General features: G+C 42.5%; 1 protein-coding gene across 1 annotated transcript in view; it reads left to right on the forward strand.

The window, feature by feature from the left end:
- hspg2 (heparan sulfate proteoglycan 2) overlaps positions 1-20,783 on the forward strand; it is a 524,258-nt gene that overhangs the window by 393,665 nt on the left and 109,810 nt on the right. The window contains exons 52-62 of the mRNA XM_078558280.1: positions 719-870; positions 1,404-1,539; positions 3,936-4,087; positions 4,239-4,365; positions 9,091-9,242; positions 9,421-9,547; positions 12,947-13,095; positions 14,348-14,474; positions 15,412-15,563; positions 16,876-17,005; positions 19,875-20,026. Coding sequence (XP_078414406.1) covers positions 719-870; positions 1,404-1,539; positions 3,936-4,087; positions 4,239-4,365; positions 9,091-9,242; positions 9,421-9,547; positions 12,947-13,095; positions 14,348-14,474; positions 15,412-15,563; positions 16,876-17,005; positions 19,875-20,026 — 1,556 coding nt within the window. The remainder of the gene's footprint in view (positions 1-718; positions 871-1,403; positions 1,540-3,935; positions 4,088-4,238; positions 4,366-9,090; positions 9,243-9,420; positions 9,548-12,946; positions 13,096-14,347; positions 14,475-15,411; positions 15,564-16,875; positions 17,006-19,874; positions 20,027-20,783) is intronic.

Raw genomic sequence — 20,783 nt, forward strand, 5'->3', positions numbered from 1 at the left:
TGGGGAAAGATGTCAGAGTCATAGAAAGGGTGCAGAAGAGATTCAACAGGATGTTACCAGGGATTAAAGATTTAGTTATGAGAGGACATTTGAGACACTAGGGGCTGCTTCATTTTAACAAACGAGGCTAAGATGAGAATTGTTAACAGCGTAGAAAATCGTGATGGGTGTAGAGGGATCAACTATTTTAACTGGCCAGTCGGTCAGTAACTAGTCGGAATAAGTTAAGATCATCCCCAAGCGGACAAAGGGAAATGGAACAAGGGGGTTTAAAGAAGAATGAAATATCAAAAATGCCCAAACTAAGTAGTTGATTAAGTAACATAAAATTTAATACAGATTGGTTAATGCAAAGCATAATCAAAATGAAAATGTGAAACATGTGTGAAACAGAGAAACATCTGGATGGTTCCAAGTCAACACAATCAAAGCTTATCAATTACAAGGACATCTTACTGTAAATCAATAGAATGTCATGCCTTGGCATAGAACAGAGATGAGGCCATATCAGAACTAATTTCTACACAATTAGTACAATATCATCGGAAAAATATTGAACAAAAAGATCATTATTCAAAAACAGTTCCAATACAACTCAACAATTTGATTCCATCCTTCAATTTTACATTAATTGTTGGAAGGAACGTATCTGGGATACAGCCAGTGACAATCTTTTGATCTGTTTGTCTCATTTAAAAACCTCGTCTGGTCTCCACAGCACATAGAACTGCCCCTGTGGTGAAGGTTCACCCCTCACGCATGTCAATAAGTGAGGGAGAAATGCTGGAGTTGTACTGCCAGGTCACAGGTCAACCGCAACCCAGGATCACATGGTACAGGGCAGCTGGCTCTCTATCAGCCAATCACCAGGTAGGTGAAGATGGTGGAACCACCCTGCTTTTCTTTTTATGCAGAATTATTTTATGTGAACAGCAGTGTGTGATCTAAAGTTTAACTATTGTTGAAGCAGAGAATGTGTTCTGAAAAGAAACAAAATCACCTCTAACATCCAAATGTTGACACTGATAGTTTCGGTATCTATCCGATACTCAGTACTACAATCACTCAGCATTACAGCCAAATGGTAATTCTTTGTGTGAAGCTGGACAGGCTATTCGACTCAGGGGCATCACAAGTGTACACAGCATGAGCCTTTACCCAACATACATGGCTGTGCATCTTCCCTGGCACGTCAGTGGATGGCCATGGGCAATGGGAACACTGGCTCATTTTCCTGTTTTCCATCCTTCAGTCAAAGCCAGCAAATTTCAGCCCTCACTCCTGACTTGGCCCCTCTTGTCCCGCAACTGTGTGTTCTGGCTGTTCGTATATTTGTGAATCTTGAAATCAGCCTGGGGGAGTGAGAGTAATGGGGTCTGTGATTTTTCCTGTTAATGCTCTAGGTGGAGGGTCCTGTGCTCCGTATCCTTCACATGACTCCTGCTGACATCGGGGATTACGTCTGTCGCGCAGAAAATGTCCTTGGAATGCGGGAAGTCAAATTCTCGGTCTCGGTCACTTCCACTTCTACTGTACCCTGTATGTAACCTGGTCATTCTTTTGGTATTTGACTTGCACTTTCTTTGACTCTTTTTATGGCTATTTGTTTTAATCTTGTGCCCACTCTTGACTACAATTGAGATCCATGGATCTTGTGTATTGATTGAAAAATAATCTGTTACTTCTGAGGAAACAAGATTTAGCGACCTTATAACAGAAAGCTTTACAACATATTTAATACCAATTGAGTGGAGTGTACTGGCATCTGTCATTAGGGATAGAGTGACTGAGCATAGCTTTGTTAAGTTTAAGTCCTGTCTAACTAATCTAGTTAGATTTTCTGAGGAAAATGGACTCTGTCCTCTGTCGCCCCCCCACCCCTCCCAACCCATTTTTGTCAATACCTACTGCTTCCCCCACCTGCCGCTCCTCCACTACCCCCCACACCACCCCCACCCCCCCACCCTTTCTCTTCGCAACAACCAAAGATCATCCTAGAAGACATTAGCTAAGAAAAAAATTACATTTATATCGCACCTTTCATAAGCTCAGGATGTTTCAAAACAGTCTACAGCCAATTAAATACTTCAAAATGTTACACATACCGAGTTTATAAAATAGTTGTGTTTTGGGATTGTCTCTTTAATTTAGGTAAAATGGAGTAGTGAAAGTGGTCATTTGACCTACTCTGGATTCTGCCCGACAACAAGCCTGAATATCTTGGTTTCTATGGGGACAAGAGGGGCCAAGTCAAGAGATTTGTTGAGAAGGTGCAAGATGTTCACACTTGTAGACAATGGCAAGAGCATCTGTGCTGACTGTGGGTTGATTGTTCATCTCATAGAGAGATGTTAGGAATGTCAGGATTTATAAATTGTTATACTTTAAGCTGTCTGTTTAATTCAAAGATAGAATGGAGTCTGGGGTCTAGAGGATAGCTAATTAGCATTTCTGCTTGGAAACAAAACTCATGTGATTCGCGTTGGCATAGAAATGGGCTTTAGAAAAGGGAAGCGTCCATAGCAAACCATTGTGGTAAGAGGTTATAAGGTTTCCTAAGATATCACTGAACCTCACAAACCCAAATCTGTCTGCAAGAATCTGTGAGAGAGAGAGAGAGCGCAGAGATATAGAGGCAGCCAGTCCTACACCTGAAGCAGAGAAAATGCTGAATCTATTGTTCATGTTGTAGAATGTGGTTGAAAGCTCACACTTGGATCAAAGAGATCGAGTTCATGGAGATTTAAAGGAGGCTGGAGGGTTCACCTAGCTTGGTCTAGAGCAGAAAAATCTCCAGTGTTACCTGCACAGTGAAAGCCAGTTCTGGGGTTAGAAGTTACCCAGCTAGGGACAAAGGAAGCAGGTCATCGGGAGAGGAAAATAGCTTTGGACTGATTCTGGGAGAATAAAGTGTCCACTTAAGGACAGAGTAAAGTATAATCATGGCGGTGGATTTTTGGTTATTTTAAAAGTTAAATGTGGAAACCTTTTTGTAGTTTAGAGTATATATTGCCTACAAAAAATAGTGTCTATCCATGTTGTTTTAAATTTGTTTATTGCAGTAAAAGTCTTAAATTGTGAGATCTTGCCATTTGATCTTTTCAGTCAGTCACTGGAATACAGATATATTTCTAAAAGATTGTAATAAGAGATTTAGTCACTGTTATAATGTAGGAAAGGAGAAGGATGTAGAAGAAGTGCTAAAAGATTATTTTGGTTTGGTCTTTACAGTGAAGAAGTTGTTGACAGTGCAAGAGGTTTAGGGATAACTGAAGGGAGAAACTTATTGATTAATTCCAGAAAACTTTTAAAGAATAACCACTCCGATTGAAACCAGAAATTGTATAAATTCAGATGAGTTCCACTGATGGTTATTGAAACAACCTTGGTATCTTCCAGAACTCCCTAGATTCGAGAACACGTATTGGAAGGTAGCAGATGCTGTTCAAAATGGAGAAAGAGAGACAGCAAGGAATTATAGTCCAGTTAGCCTGACATCAGTGGTATGGGATATGCTGGAATTTGCCAATAGGAACATGGAACAGAGCAGTTAGAAAATCATGATATGATTAGGCAGAGCCGGCATGGTTTTACAAAACAAAATCCTGTTTGACAAACCTGTTAGAGTTTTTTGAAGATGTAACTAGTGGAGTAGGTAAGAGGGAACAGGTGGTTGTAGCATATTTGGATTTTCAAAAGGCATTTGATAATCTGCCATACAGGAGGTTATAACACAAGATTAGGGTCCATGGTGCTGGGGTAATGTGTTAACATAGATTGAGGATTGGTTAATGGATAGAAAACAGAGAGCAGGAATAAACAGCGCATTTTTGAAATGGCAGGGGGTGTAACTTGTGAAATTCCGCAAGGATCAGTGCTTGGTCCTCAACTGTTTGCAATCTACAGCAATGACTGAATCTCCATTCTCCCCACAGCACAAGAAACTGCCCCATCAGTGATGGTTCACCCCTCACCAACCTCAGTTAGGGAGGGAGAAATGCTGGAGTTACACTGCCAGGTCACTGGTCAACCAGAACCCAGGATCACATGGTATAGGGCAGCTGGTCCTCTAACAACCAATCACCAGGTAGGTGACATTTTCCAGTTTGTCAATGGTCCATTTGCTTTCTGTTTGTCTTTATCTGTTCTTCAAATTTCTGACCTTAGAAAAAATGCTCAAAGGGAATACTGAAAGCAGCCTGTGAGTAACAGAGGCTGTGATCTTCCTCTTGATGTAGGTGCAGGGCCGTGTGCTACGCATCCTTCGCATGAGTCCTGCTGATGTCGGGGATTACATCTGCCGTGCAGAAAATGTCTATGGGATGCAGGAGGTCAAATTCTCCGTCTCAGTCACTCCTTCCACCGGTATGTAACCTGTCAACCTTATAACATTTATTTGCACCATCTTTTATGCGTTTTATCTGCTTTATCTTTCTGCCTCGTTTTCAATGTACTTTGGTGCCAAGTATTTTTTCTTTGCAAAGTGCTCTGTAAAATGCAGTGACCTCCAGCATTGGGAAACAAGATCAAGCAGCCTTATAACCAAGAGAGTTCTATGAGCTGAGACTATTATAGAAAGATGGTGTCAGCATGATAGATAACCTAATTAACCTAATAGTAGCAGGGGAGAAAATGTTAACAAGTATTGTATTTTTTGCAATCCAGTAATACCCAAAAGAGTTCATGAGCATAATTACCGTTTTAAAAATTCAACTGGTTCTATCTCTCTAATCTCCCCTGATGTTTTGAGTAGGTAACTGTAGTTGTGTATGTGGAGCTATCCAAAGGATAATGCTTACTTGGGATTCCAGCGACCATGCACCAGGTCGAGGTCATGGTAGATCTAAAGCTGATTCAGGAGTCTGGAAATCCTCGAATATGCATACTATTAGATGGAAGCAGAAGTTGATGCTATCAAGCAGGAGGATCAAGAGTTGTACTCAGTCAGAGAGTGAGAAAAACAGCACATGGAGGATGAGAGTAACAGGGCTGAAGATAAAATTGCAGCACCCACAGTCGAAATGAAAGCCAGAGATTCACAACTCGTTTTCATCGTTGCAGTATCTGTTATCTCGGAAGGAGATTATAAGAAATCCCTGAGTCACATTCCCTTATAAAAAAAGTGGTGTGAAGCTGACTAGTTATTTCAATGATAGTATCCCAGTGTTAGGTCAAGTTAGTGTTAGGATGGAATACAGTGACCCATCCTATTATTTGCCATTGGTAGTAGAAGGAGGTTACGAAGTCTCCCTGATGGGAAGGAATTGGCTTAAGAAGCTACAGCTTAACTGGGTCGAGTTATTTACAGTAGAAATCAGTAAGAATACATCTGACACTGAGAGAGTGCGAAGAGAGCACAAAGTGGTCTTTGATTAAGAAAGGCCACATGGTAAAATTAGGCATCACAAGACCAAAGTCAGGATAAAAGTCAATGTACAGCTGGTGTTTTGCAAGGCTAGGCCAGTGCCTTATGCAGAGTTAGTAGGAGTAAGTAAAGAGCTGAATAGATAGAAAGAACTGGCAGTTAAGAAGATGAAGAGCAGTGAATGGGCCACACCCATTGTGGTAGTTTAAAAAGCAGATGGGTCTGCTCAGATTTGAGGAGATTATAAACAGACAGTAAATAAACTGATTGAGATTGATGCTTACACACTGCCTACCAGTAAAGATTTGTTTTCTAATTTAGCCAATGGAAGGTAGATTTTTCAGATGCATATTTGCAATTAGAATTGACTGACAACAAGGAACTGCTTACCATTCATACACACAAAGGATTGTACCAATACGAAAGGCGGTGTCTATCTGGGGTGTCTATTGCTCTCAGTGTTCCAGAGCATCATGGATCAGGTACTAAGTGAGATGAAAGGAGTGTGCTGCTTCTTAGATGATATTCTCATCAGTAGCGAGTAAAACACAACAGAGCTCTCTCTGCTGCCCTCTCTGTTGGCATGGTGTAAATAAAGTTGCTTCAATAATGACTGATTGCTGTAAATCCACATGGTGAGTTTTCTGAGTGCAATACACAACAGTCTGTGTCTCTCATCCCATCACTCTTAACAATGTTCACAAAGGATTCTCCAGCTCATATCCAATGAGCTTCACTGTGATCCCATATGCTTTGCTAACCTCTCTCAATATATCCTGATACCTTCAAAAACCTATGCACATGAATCATCAGGTCCCTCTGCTCCTGCACACACTTTAGAACTGTACGATTAAATCTATATTGCTTCTCAGTATCCCTTTGGACAAAAACAATCATCTGACATTTCTCCATATTAAATTCCATTTGTCACTTGTGTCTGCCCACTCTGCTAGCCTATCCATGTCCTGTTGCAGTCGATTGATATTATTATCACTGTTTGTCACAGCTCCAATAGTATCATCAGCAGATTTGGAGATTTTACTCTGTATTTCAATATCCAAGTTATTGATGTGTATGTAAAAAAAGTAATGATCCTAACCCTGAAACTTGGGGAACACCACTGTCTAACATCTTCCATTCTGAAAAACAACCATTTACCGCAAATTGCAGTTTTCTGTCCTTTAGCCAATTTTTTATTCAATCATATAGATAATCCTATTCCAAGAACTTCAGTTTTGTTAATCAACTTTTTACATGGTACTTTGTCAAACGCTTTCTTAAAGTTCTTATACACAACATCCACCACATTCCTCTCTCAAAAATATTCAATTAGATTATTCAAGCACCTGATTTGCCTTTTACAAATCTGTGCTGCCTCTCCTTTAATTAACTCCGATCTCTCCAAGTGCCTGTTGATTTTTTTTTCCCCTGAATAAAACCTGAGCCACCACTTACCCTTTCTTGAAAAAGGGTGTCACATTTGCCACTCTCCAATTCTCTGGTACTTCCCCTGAATCCATGGAAATTTTGGAAGATCATTGCAAGCCCTTCTGCTATCTCCACTCCCAATTAACAACCTGGGATGTGATCCATCCAGAACCTTAGCTACTCTAAGCATAGGCAGCATTTCCATTGCATTCTGCCTATCAGTTTTCACCCCATCCACTACCTCTACCATTTCCACTTCCCCTGATACTTTATCAGCAACCTCTCCCTTAGTAAACACTGGTATAATGTAGTCATATTAAGTATGCTAGCATTGTCCTGCACCTTGTCATTTATCACTTTCTTTGTCCCATCTCTTACTGCCTGCTTACTGTTTACATGCTGGTAGAAGAGTTTTAGTTTCCCTTTTATGCTTACTGCCATTCTATTCTGATATTCTCTCTTTGCCATTCTTGTTTTCCTCATCACTTACCCTCTCACCTTATCGTATTTGGTTTGGTTCTGTCTTAAGAATTTACCTGACATGCAGCAAACACCCTCCTGTTTTTTCATTTAATCCTATTCTCTATCTCCCTTATCATCCAAGGAACCCTGGCTTTGGATCCCTTATCTTTCATCCTTGTTGCAATGTACCTAGCCTGTAGCTGAAACATCTCCTCCTTAAAGATCACCCTTTGTTCCATTACAGTATTTTTCTTTTTGACTTTAGCACCATTTTACCCTGACTAGATCCCTTCTCATCCCATTGAAGTTATCCCCCTTCCAATTTAAAAGCTCTACTTTAATTTGGTCCTTGGTCTTCTACATTACTAATCTAAACCTTACAATACGATGATGACTCTTACCAAAGTAAGAATGAATTCAAAGTAGGCAATCTCTTAAGTTGTTACTTCTTGCAAGAATTCACAAGAGAAGATTCTGCTAATGTGCAACTGCTCAGAGAAAGTTCCAGGACTCATGTTTTGATATCATTTAGCTGGAGATCGTTGCCAAGCTGTGGGCTCAGAATGAGTAGGTCTTCAGGAATGGATGTTATACAAGATGATTAAGTGAAACCTGTGACAAAATGTCCCAGAGCTGTCACATCATGAGGGAGCCAATTAAAAATTAGGAGAGCCAGTGGTTTGGGAAAAACCTGGTGTAGTATAAAGGTGGGATATGCTAATGTATGACATAGATGATGATGTACCACTGACACTAGTCAGTCACGTGTTAGACTTTTGATAGAGGTTGGTATCATGCCTAAGAGGTACTGCAACCTGTTTAGAAGTGGCAGTAATAAACAAGTGTTAAGCAGATATCGGAATATGTCCACAGTATGGCTTAAGAGCCAAGACCCACGCCATGAGTCCAAGACAGGACCCAGTCTCAGAACAGCTGGTGTGTTAAGTATTTTCTGGAAAAGTGAATGTGATAACTGCAAACCCACCAGTGATGCGGAAATGTTAGGGTGAGTTCTCAATCCTGAAAGGAGCCTTGTAGCAAAGTATGTGACACTGACTGCAGTAAATAATACTAGCCCTGAGCACTCTTTAATGTAAGCCATGACTTCACAACAAGGGACAAAGGCAAGCGCAGAGTGTGAGGAAGTACTTTAAGAGCTGAGAACCCACCAGATTACCCACCCTCCTAAACAGCTACGTGTAAGCAACATGATTAGCACTGGCACCCCCGCGATATTTCAGCAAAGTCATATGATTTGCCCCCCACCGCTGCCCCGGTGTCCTTGGGTGAATGAGGTGGGTCCCCATGCGCTGTCCTACCTTCAGTCTGCACCATGGGCGAATAATCTCCAAAACAATGGTTGGAAAGTTTTAAAAGTCATGAAAAATGGCATAGGAAATAATCCAAAAGGCAAAGAGGAGTTTGATATATGAAAATAAACTTGGATGGTGGCAGTTGTTTGGAAAGTAACAAACAATACCTTGTCATTAATAATGACAATGCAGCAATCCACCAATACAATACTGAGCTGTCAACTTTGTTTTTGTGCACTACTCTGGTAGTGTTCCAAATCTGAGCCCTGGTTCAGAGGCTATAGACGGATACCAATTGAGTCAGGCCAACATGATGTCAGTTAAAAGTGTATTTTCTTCACGCACAGGACTTTGTCCAATGCATTTCATCAGATGGTCACAGAGGAAAAGTCAACTGAAACATTTAAAAATTCACACAAACTATTGAAGTGAATATCAAGGGAAGAAACAAATCTGGGATTCAATAACAGCAACTGCATGTCCACTTTTGATAATTACGCTTATTCTGGTCTCTCCCCTCAGCACAAGGAACAGCCCCTACAGTGAATGTTCACCCCTCACGTACCTCAGTTAGGGAGGGAGAAATGCTGGAGTTACACTGCCAGGTCACTGGTCAGCCAGAACCTAGGATCACATGGCATAGGGCAGCTGGCTCTCTGACAGCCAACCACCAGGTAGGTGACATATCCAGATTGGCTGGAGTCCATTTGCTCTGTTTTTCTTTAACTTCAAATTTCTAACCTTGGAAGAAGTGGGGAATAGTTATCTGTCACCCTATATTGTTGTGAATGCTGAAAGCAACCTGGGAGAGTGTGAGTAACAAAGGCTGTGATTTTCCTCTTGATGCTCTAGGTGCACGGTGCTATTCTACGCATCCTTCATGTGAGTCCTGCTGATGTTGGGGATTACATCTGCCGTGCAGAAAATATTGTTGGAACACGGGAGGTCAAATTCTCTGTCTCAGTCACCCCTTCCACTGGTAAGTAACCCATCATTCTTATAGCATTTAATTGCACCATCTTTTGTGTGTTTTACAACTGTCTACTTTACCATTCTGCACAGTTTTCAAAATACTTAGATGCCAATTATTTCCTTTATTCTTTGGAAAGTGCACTGTAACTGCAGTGGCCTCCAGCATTGGAAAACAAGGCCGAGCAGCCTTATAACCAAGAGAGTTCTTTGAGCTGAGACTATTATAGAAAGATGATGTCAGCATGATGGATAACCTAATTAACCTAACAGGGAAGAAGATGTTAATTAGCATTGCATGTTTTACATTGCCAGAACAACCCTAAAGAAGAATTCATGAGCATAATCATTGTGAAGAAAAATTCAACTGGTTCTAATTCTCTAATCTCCCCTGATGTTTTAAGTAGGTAACTGAAGTTGTGTATGAGAGCTATCCAAAGGATAATTCTTATTTGGGATTCCTGAAGACATTTGATACGATTCCAATCTGTGAGCCTTTAGAGGATGGTTATGGCTCATGGCGATAATGGCAGATTATCCATGTGGATTGAGTTATCCCCCTTCCAATTTAGATGCTCTACTTTAACTTGTTCCTTGGTCTTCTACTTTACTAATCTAAACCTTACGATACGATGATGACTCTCACCAAAGTAAGAATGAATTCAAAGTTGGTAATCTCTTAAGTTGGTACTTCTTGCAAGAATTCACAAGAGAAGATTCTGCTAATGTACGACTGCTCAGAGAAAGTCCCAGGACTCATATTTTGATATCATTTAGCTGGAGATCGTTGCCAAGCTGTGGGCTCAGAATGAGTAGGTCTTCAGGAATGGATGTTATACAAGATGATTAAGTGAAACCTATGACAAAATGTCTCAGAGCTGTCACATCATGAGGGAGCCAATTAAAAGTTAGGAGATCCAGTGGTTTGGGAAAAACCTGGTGTAGTATAAAGGTGGAATATGCTAATGTATGACATAGATGATGATGTACCACTGACACTAGTCAGTCACGTGTTAGACTTTTGCTAGAGGTTGGTATCATGCCTAAGAGGTACTGTAACCTGTTTAGAAGTGGCACTAATAAACAAATGTTAAGCAGATATCGGAATATATCTATAGTATGTCTAAGAGCCAAGACCCATGCCTTGAGTCCAAGACAGGACCCAGTTTCAGAACAGCTGGTGTGTTAAGTATTTTCTGGAAAAGTGAATGTGATAACTGCAAACCCACCAATGCTGAGGAAATGTTAGAATGAGTTCTCAATCCTAAAAGGGGGTGGATGTGAGGGAGCCTTGTAGCAAAGTATATGACACTAAGTGCAGTAAGAAATACCAATCCATAAGACAGAGGAGCAGAAATTAGGCCATTTGGCCCATCGAGTCTGCTCCGCCATTCAATCATGGCTGATAAATTTCTCAACCCCATTCTCCCACCTTCTCCCCGTAACCTTTGATCCCCTTACCAATCAAGAACCTATCTATCTTGGTCTTAAATACACTCAATGACCTGGCCTCCACAGCCTTCATTGGCAATGAATTCCATAGATTCACCACTCTCTGGCTAAAGAAGTTTCTCCTCCTCTCTGTTCTAAAAGGTCTTCCTTTTACTCTGAGTGTGTTCCCTCGGGTCCTAGTCTCTCCAACTAATGGAAACGTCTTCCCCACGTCTACTCTATCCAGGCCTTTAAGAAGTATTCTGTAAGTTTCAATCAGATCCCCCCCTCATCCTTCTAAACTCCATCGAGTATAGATCCAGAGTCTTCAAACGTTCCTCATAAATTAAGCCTTTCATTCCTGGGATCATTCTCATGAACCTCCTCTGGACCCTCTCCAGGGCCAACACATCCTTCCTGAGATACGGGACCCAAAATTGCTCTCAATATTCTAAATGTGGTCTGACCAGAGCCTTATAAAGCCTCAGCAGCACATCCCTGCTTTTATATTCTAGTCCTCTCGAAATAAATGCCAACATTGCATTTGCCTTCCTAACTACCGACTCAACCTGCAAGTTAACCTTAAGAGAATCCTGGACTAGGACTCCCAAGTCCCTTTGCACTCCAGATTTCTGAATTCTCTCCCCATTTAGAAAATAGTCTATGCCTCTATTCTTCCTACCAAAGTGCATGACCTCACACTTCCACACGTTGTATTCCATCTGCCACTTCTTTGCCCATTCTCCTAACCTGTCTAAATCCTTCTGCAGCCTCCCCGCCTCCTCAATACTACCTGTCCCTCCACCTATCTTTGTATCATCTGCAAACTTAGCCAGGATACCCTCAGTTCCTTCATCTAGATCATTATGTATAAAGTGAAAAGTTGTGGTCCCAACACTGACCCCTGCGGAACTCCACTAGTCACCGGCCGCCATCCTGAGAAGGACCCACTTATCCCCATTCTCTGCCTCTTGTCAGACAGCCAATCTTCTATCCATGCTAGTACCTTGCCTCTAACACCCTGGGCTCTTATCTTCCTGAGCAGCCTCCTGTGCAGCTCCTTGTCAAAGGCCTTCTGGAAATACAAGTAGATAACATCCATTGGCTCTCCTTTGTCTAACCTACTCATTACCTCTCCAAAGAATTCTAACAGATTTGTCAGGCATGACCTCCCCTTGACGAAACCATGCTGACTTTGCCCAATTTTACCATGCACTTCCAAGTATTCTGAGCACTCTTTGGTGTAAGCCATGACTTCACGACAAGGGACAAAGGCAAGTGCAGAATGAAAGAAAACACTTTAAGAGCTGAGAACCCAACAGGTTACCCACCCTCCTAAACAGAAAGCTTTATGTAAGCAGCAAAATTAATGCTGGCTCCTCCCCCAATATTTCAACTAAGTCTGATTACAAAAATCAATCGGGCCTCCTGCAATGTCCTTGGGTGAAGTATGTAGCCTACGCACTGCCCTGCAACTGAAGAACATCCTGATAGTGTCCAGAATTATGGTTGGAAAGGTTTTGGAAAACAGCAAAATGAAAATAATTAAAAAAGCAAAGAGGACTTTTACATATGAAAATAAACTTTGGATGACGGCAGTGGTTTGGAAGGTAACAAACGACGCACCATTATTCAATAATGACAATGCAGCAATCCACCAGTACAGCACTGAAAGGTCAACTTAGATTTTGTGCTCTACTCTGGTAGGGTTGCTAATCTTAACCCTGGTTCAGAGGCTGGATGGATACTGATTGAGCCAGGCTAACCCAAGGACAGTTAAAATTGAATTCAATACACAAGGGGTTCTGTCCAATGCATTGCACTAGATGGTCAAGGATTGAAGTATTTAAACATTTGCACAAACTATTACACAAGGGATATCCAGGCAAGAAACAAATCTGGGGTTCAATAAATTACAACATCTGTATTGTCCACTTTTGATCCATTTGCCTCACTCTTGTCTCCACTCCTCCCACAGCAAGAAATGCCCCGACAGTGCTGGCTCAGCCCTCTCCTCTCTCTATAACAGAGGGAGAAATGCTAGAATTACACTGCCAGGTCACAGGTCACCCACAACCCAGGATCACATGGTACAGAGCAGCTGGTCCTCTAACAACCAATCACCAGGTAGGTGAAAGTGGTGGGGCAACCATCAGTTTTCCTTTTTATGGGAAATAATTTTATCTGGACGTAAGTGCGTGATCTGAACTTCGGCTCATCACTGAGGTAAAAGGTGGTGGGCAGATTCAATTAAGATTGCCCCGAGAGTGTCACATCAGCTACTCTGTGGCTCAACCTCCCCATTCACAGCTGCCTCCTGACCTGCCTGTCACTTCCCTCTCTCTGAGCAGAGAGACAGTGAACTTCTCCTCTCTGCCCTGTGTTTCATTACTTGTCGTATTGGGTTCAATCTAATTTCAAATAACCGAGGTAAGCTGGCAGAAAAGAAGCTGATTATACAGCCTGTGTGAGATCAAATTGGCTGACAAGCCAAACATTTATTCTCACTCAGTCTGGACGTCCATTCACCTTCAGTTTTTGTTTATTTTTCTTGCCAAATTTCTGACCTCATTCTGAAGTGTCCATGAGCAATAGTTATAACAAAACTAATTGAGGGAGGTGACTGGGTCAAGAGGCTCCTTATTTCGAAATCTGGAAAATATCAGATTTAGTTTCGATGGTGGCGCAGTGGTTAGCGCTGCTGCCTCACAGCTCCAGGGACCCGGGTTTGATCCTGACCTCAGGTGTCTGCCTATGTGGAGTTTGCACGTTCTCCTCGTGTCTGTGTGGGTTTTCGCCGGGTGTGCCGGTTTCCTCCCACCAAAGGTGAGGTGGATTGGCTACGGTACATTGCCCCTTAGTGTGTATGCCCTGTGATGGTCCTTGGTGTACATCGCCTAGCGCCCATTGCCTGTCGGGATAGGCTCTGACTCCCTGTGACCCTGAATCGGATGAAGTGGCTCTGGAAAAGTGAGTGAATGAGTTTCCACTAGAACAGGTCGCTGCTCAATAAGACATTAACTTTAAAGTGTAGTAACCTGGCTGTAATTGGCTGACTGAACACAGATGAGGGGCGGAACTAAGCTCTTCTACACTCTGCACAAAGTACAATTTCATATGTATCTGCTAAGTAAACAGGTGGAATCAAGTCTTACCCTAGATGAACATCTATATTTGCCCTCATCAGTCACTGGGTGGTTGTGAAGAGTAGGGACACAAGCCGGGTTATCCTTTCAAGTCTTGATTTTCATTCCTCATTCAGACAGGAGCACAAGCAATTACCAGCCCTTACTCCTCATGTGTTGTAGTTATCAGTATTTTTGTGAATGCTGAAATGAGAGTGTGAGTAACAGAGGCTGTGATCTTCCTCTTGATGTAGCTGCAGGGCCCTGTGCTACACATCGTTCGTGTGACTTCTGCTGATGTCGGGGATTACATCTGCCGTGCAGAAAATGTCTACGGGATACAGGAGGTCAAATTCTCCGTCTCAGTCACTCCTTCCACCTGTATGTAACCTGTCATTCTTTTAGACTTTGATTTGCACCATCTTTTACTCCTTATTTCTGTTTGCTTATTTGCATATAGTTTGCATACAGTTGGAATCCAAGGATTTTTTGTATTGTTAGAAAAGTGTTCCACAACTTCAGTAGCCTCTAACGTAGGGAAAGAAGCCTTATAATTGAGAGAGTGTTACAATCTGAGACTAAATCCTTGCTGGGCGTGACAGAGTAGATGTGAATAGGTTGTTTCCCCTGGCTGGTAAGTCCAGAACCAAGGTGGGACAGTCTCAGAATAAGGGGCAGGCCACGTAAAACTGAGATGAGGGGGAATTTCTTCACTCAGAGGGTGGTGAATCTTTGGAATTCTCTACTCCAGAGGGCTGTGGAAGCTCATTCATTGAGCATGTTCAAGACAGAAATTGATAGTTTTCTGGGTACTCATGACATCAAGGGATGGTGGGAAAAATGGTGTAGAGGCAGATGATCAGCCTTGACCTGTTTGAATGGTGGAGCACATTCAATGGGCTGAATGGCTTACTCCTGCTCCTATTTCCTATGTTCCTATTAGCAGATGATAGGGCCAGCATTGTAGACCCAATATTAGAAGGGGGTAAAATGTTTAGGAGCTTCACAAATCCTGTGTTTTCAGAACTACCCTAAAGAACAAAATCCATAAACATAATCAGCATGAATGGAAAATTGACTGTTCCACCCCCACAAAACTCCCTGTGGAATAATGGGAAGAGGGATGAGGAGGAAGAGGTCCAGTGAAGTATCTTGTTGTGATTGGAGATGAGGCATGAGAAGCAAGAGGAGAGAACAATTGCCCATGTCGGGGACCAAGAAACATCTTTGTGATTCCACAAATAACAGCCTCAGTATTGTGTACTTTCGATCTGCTTGATTGGTTAAAAATCTCTTCTGATCTCCAACCACCCCACAGCACAAGGAACTGCTCCAACGGCAAAGATTTATCCCTCTTCCACCTCAGTCAGTGAAGGAGAAATGCTGGAGTTACGTTGCCAGGCCACAGGTCAGCCAGAACCCAGGATCACATGGTACAGGGCAGCTGGTTCTCTCACAACCAATCACCAGGTAGGTGAAAGTGATAGGACAAACCTGGATTTTCCTTTTGTGAGGAATTATTTTATTTGGGCACAATTAAGCATTTAATCTAAAATTTAATGTCACCCTGGTGAAGGGACAGGTATTTCCAAGAAAATACCAAATAAGGTCACCCCGCCCCCACCACCCCCAACATCGAGCCCCCTCACCACACACCCCAACTCCCAAACGGCACCAAGTGATTATCCCTTTTGCTTCAGCAGTTGTTGTTTTGAAGAGGTTTTCTTCACAAAGGAGACATTTTTAGCTGATCCCTGATTGGTCTCACCCTGAGATGTCAAAGGCCACAGTGTTGGAAGGTTACTCAGAAGCATCCCAACCACTGCATGCCATGTTTTGCTTAACTGTCACACAGCAGGAGGCAGCGAGGTGACCAGGCAGTCACGCGGTCAGACTGCCAGGTTGCCGTCTATCTGGAGCTGAGGGGAACCTAGCCTCTCCTGTTCCAGGTCAGTGGAGAAGCCGATGCAATGATGCACCATTTGCTGCAAGGATGCCAGCGTCAATCTTACATCAGAGAGTTTGTGGTGCTGGGCAGTAATAATGACTTGCAGCCTGAAACTTAGTTGCACTCCCTCGTAGGCACGCAGCTGTACTGACATACGGGGCGGTTCCCTTGACCAGCGCTGAGGGAAACACTCCTTGTTGGCAATTCATGCAACACCACATTGAGTCCTGTGGCAATTAAACATGGAGTTGGAGTGCTAGTAAGATGTGACTTGTCAGTTGCTCAAGCTTCTATCTGGGGCTCTGTAACCCTTTGTTTTTATCTGGTGTTTCTTAATCCTCCACCACCACAGCCTTGGAAAAGGTCAGAGCTGAGATCCCTTTTTAGGTTCTTTAATAGATTTATGAATTTAGTCCCCCTCCCACAAAACCCATTATGATATTGCTCTTTAACTGTCTTCCCTTTAATTCTCCCTCCCCTTTAATCTTCCCCCCATCTCCCTGCACTTCGCTCTCTTAACACTGGCATCGTCCCTAGACCTATTCAAGTTTGCACCTGGGGGTATGAATAATTATTTGAATAATCTTAAGAGTAGAGAATTAAGTGTTTTTTATATAGAAGCGGGACTAGGGTGTTTAGCCCTTCGAGTCTGCACGTATAAATCAGGTGTGCGTTGAAGCAGAGATTAAATCATTATATCGGATGATAATTATCAGCATTCACTCCTCTGGAATGGTGACTGTGCGTTGTGGTTATCAGTATATTTGTAATTGCTGTAAACAGCCTGAGAGAGTGTGAATGACAGAGGCTGTGATTCTTCTGTTGATGCTCTAGGTGCAGGGCCACGTGCTGCGCATCCTCCGCATGAGTCCCGCTGACGTCGGGGATTACATCTGCCGTGCAGAAAACGTTGTTGGAACACGGGAAGTCAAATTCTCCGTCTCGTTCGCTTCCACTCCATCCAGTGCGTAACTCAGTCATTCCTGTTCTGTATGTTTCCTATTTTCCACCCTCTTTAACCTTGTTCACTTTCAGTTTGGAACCAGAAGATTCTGTGTGCTATTTAAGAAAATTTTAATTGTCAGGTAATGCACCTAGGAAGAATGAAAGCACAGAAGGAACGCAGGACTAAAATTAGTGCCAACTGCAGTCAGGGCCATCCAGTTTTGCAAAGGGCCTCAAAATAGCTCCCTATTTGCATATTCAAAGCCTTTTGCGGGCATGGGCCCAAGACAACATTCCCTTTAATTTTTTTTTGAATTGTGCAGGAGGTTTATTTAAGTGTGCAACACTTTAAATTTCTTTGCAAAGGCGCTCACAAATGGTAACTTAAAAAGGCCAACATATGCGCAGCTTGTGTGGAAGCTTTTGGGTTGCTGCACATCCGTGTGCACAGCCAACAGGGAATGCTGATCCTAAACACCTCTTTCTCTGCCAATATGGCAAACGGTGCACTTCCAGCACACTAGGAATATGCATGTACTGGTAGCCACATTGGGTTCTTAGGCACCTGTTTTATACTTGGAAAAATGAGCAAACCATCATCAGATTTCTAAACCCCAGTAATTGTTTTCAAATGGTGGAAAGAAAAGAATGTGTGTAATTATAAAACATTCACTCTAGGAGCACCATTCAATATGAAGATATTGCTGAAAGACGTAGAGAAATAAAGACAGTTCTATATAGATATATATATATATATATATATATATAGTGCCTTATTTTACCTCTCCAAATGTCTCAGATTGTTCTCTGAATTGTAGATATATAGGTAATATGGCAACCACCTCCTTAAAAAATAGGGGCAGGAATAGGCCATTCAGCTATTCGAGCCTGATCCACCATTCAACAAGATCATGGCTAATAATTTTCCTCAACTCCACTTTCTCGTACAATCCCCATATTTTATTTCTACTCATTCATGGGATGTGGGCTTCACTGGCTAGGCCAGCATTTATTGCCCATCCCTAATTGTCCTTGAGAAGATGGTGGTGAGCTGCCTTCTTGAACTGCTGGAGTCCATCTGTGTAGGTACACCCACCGTGTTGTTAGGAAGGGAGTTCCAGGATTTTAACTCAGCAACGGTGCAGGATCGGCGATATATTTCGAAGTCAGGATGGCATGTGGCTTGGAGGGGAACTTCCAGGTGGTGGTGTTCCCATGCATCTGCTGCCCTTGTCCTTATAAATGTTAGTGGTCGTGGGTTTGGATGGTGCTGTTGAAGGAGCCTTGATGAATTCCTGCAGTGCGTCTTGTAGATGGTACACATTTCTGCCACTTTGTGTCAGTGGTGTTGGGAGTGGATGTTTGTAGATGGGATGCCAATCAAGCGGGCTGCTATGTCTTGTTTGGTTTTGAGCTTCTTGAGTGTTGTTGGAGCTGCACTCATCCAGACAAGTGGAGAGCATTCCATCACACTCCTGACTTGTGCCATGCAGATGGTGGACAGGTATCCCTCGATACCTTTAGTATTCAGAAGTTTATCGATCTCCATCTTGAATACTTTCAACAACTGAGCATCCAAGGCCCTTTGAGCTAGAGGATTCCAAAGATTCATAGCTACTTGAGTGAAGAAATATCATTTTCATCCCAGACCTAAATGGCCAACTCCTTATTCTATGATCTCTAGCTTTAGTTATAGACTCACAGCTAGGGGAAACATCGCCCCATTATCTACCCTGCTAAGCCCTTAAGAATTTTAGAGGGGCAATCCTTTCACCCCAGGAACCAGTCTTTATTGCACTCACTCTAAGGCAAATATATTCTTCCTTATTTAAGGAGATCAAAACTGTACACAGTATTTGCCGCTCACTGGATCTGTCTATATCCCTATGCAGCCTCTTTGCATCCTCCTCACCACTTGGTTTCCCATCTAACTTTGTATTGTCAGCAAACTTAGACTATTACACTCAGTCCCCTCATCTTAATTATTGATATAAATTGCAAATTATCAAGGCCCAAATACTAATCTTTTTTACAGCCTTCCAACCAGAAAATGATACGCTTATTGCTACTCTCTGTTTTCTGTCCATCAACAAGCCCTCAGTCCATGCTAATATCCCTTGATTCCATGAGCCCTAATTTTATATAATAGCCTCTTCTCTGGTACTTACAGAATTCAACGGTACTTACAGAATTCAACTAACTGTTAAGTGGAAAGAAGTTAGTCTCGGCTTGTATAGATCCTGGATGCAGCAACATTGGGTATTTGAGGGTAAATGCAGTGAAGCCCCTGGCTCTGACTCAGCAGGTTGCAAAGTTGGTCTGAGAATGGCAATCACATTCTCTGACCCAGACTTTTGATGAGCAAGGCCTTGGCTCAAATGCAGCTTTCCCGAATTAATGCTGTTGGTGTACCCTTTGAAAGCAAGCGTGTATTAGAGGCAGAGAGAAAAGGCAAGGAGAGGAAATCCTGAACCAGCAACTCATCCAAGGCTCAATCGTCTTCCGAATCCTGCACTATTTGTAGCAGAGCCTTCCAGCCGCAAATCTGTCTTAGCAGTCACCTGTGTACCTACCAGAACCCTATCAAACACCTCAGTTGACAAACATGGTCTCCTTCACCTCGAAGGATGAACAAGATCCCTGTTGTATCCAGTTTAGGGTTTGCAACCTTCAAAAGGACATTGATGTAGTTCAGAGGTTACATACTAAAAACCTATTGTAAGATCGCTGCCACAAATTTGATTGTACACCTTGATTTTACACAAACTGTTATCGAATAATGTCAGTACGGATGCACCAATGTGAGATTCAGCCAGTGACAGCGTCTGCAGTGCCCACATTTTGATCTGTCTTATTAAAGCCTCTTCTGATCTCCGCCCTCCCCACAGCACGTGAAGGGGCGCCAATAGTGAGAGCCCAGCCCAGACCTGTCTCAGTAACAGAGGGACAAATGCTGGAGATACGCTGCCAGGTCACAGGTCAGCCGGAACCCATGATCACATGGTACAAAGCAGATGGTTATCTAACAGCCAATCACCAGGTATGTAATTGTGGTGGAATTACACTGCATTTTCTGGGTTATTTTATACAGATAAAATGTAATGGAAAACTAAATTGTCAGGGAACAGGGAGTTTGCAATGGAGACACTTTGCAAGAAAGCACCAGACAAAATTACACTCCCCCAAGTTCTTCAGCTTTGTGGCTGTAACTCATATCGGGATTCATCAGTGCATGTCCAACCGTGAATTTTTGTATCGCGTTGGCTCATGTTGTTAGACAATAAATCCAGTTGTGATCTAACTTAGTAAATGTATCTGACCCTCTGCATTCACAGCTGCCTCCCTTAATGTTCCTTATTTTCCTCTCAATTGCCATCTGTAATTTTCTTGCTCCTTGCACTATAAACTCTGGCATCTGCTTTCAAAACAATGCTGAGAAACTTCTAGATCAAGGGTCTATGCGCAGTCATGCTCTGGGAAGACTGCTTGAATGATATAGTGCAAACTCTTAAAGGGAAGCATGCCCAAGTGGCCCTCACCCCTGCCCCCTCCCCCTCAGGTTTGGTTGACTGCATCTTTCTACATACATGGAGGCTGAACTACATTCCAGGAATAAGTGAGACCAAAGCTCGGAGGTGATTGAAAGTTTCTGGGACTTGATGCATTTGTGTATTCTATAATATCACTAAACATCTGAAGGCATGTCACTAATGTGCGTGAGGAACTGAATGCTGTGCCAGATAGAGTGATTCAGAAGAATGACTGAAACCTTTGACAAGCTCTTTGAGTGAAGAGAG

This window comes from Cetorhinus maximus, chromosome 15 (genome assembly GCF_964194155.1).
Source record: "Cetorhinus maximus chromosome 15, sCetMax3.hap1.1, whole genome shotgun sequence".
In the NCBI taxonomy this organism is placed as follows: domain Eukaryota; kingdom Metazoa; phylum Chordata; class Chondrichthyes; order Lamniformes; family Cetorhinidae; genus Cetorhinus; species Cetorhinus maximus.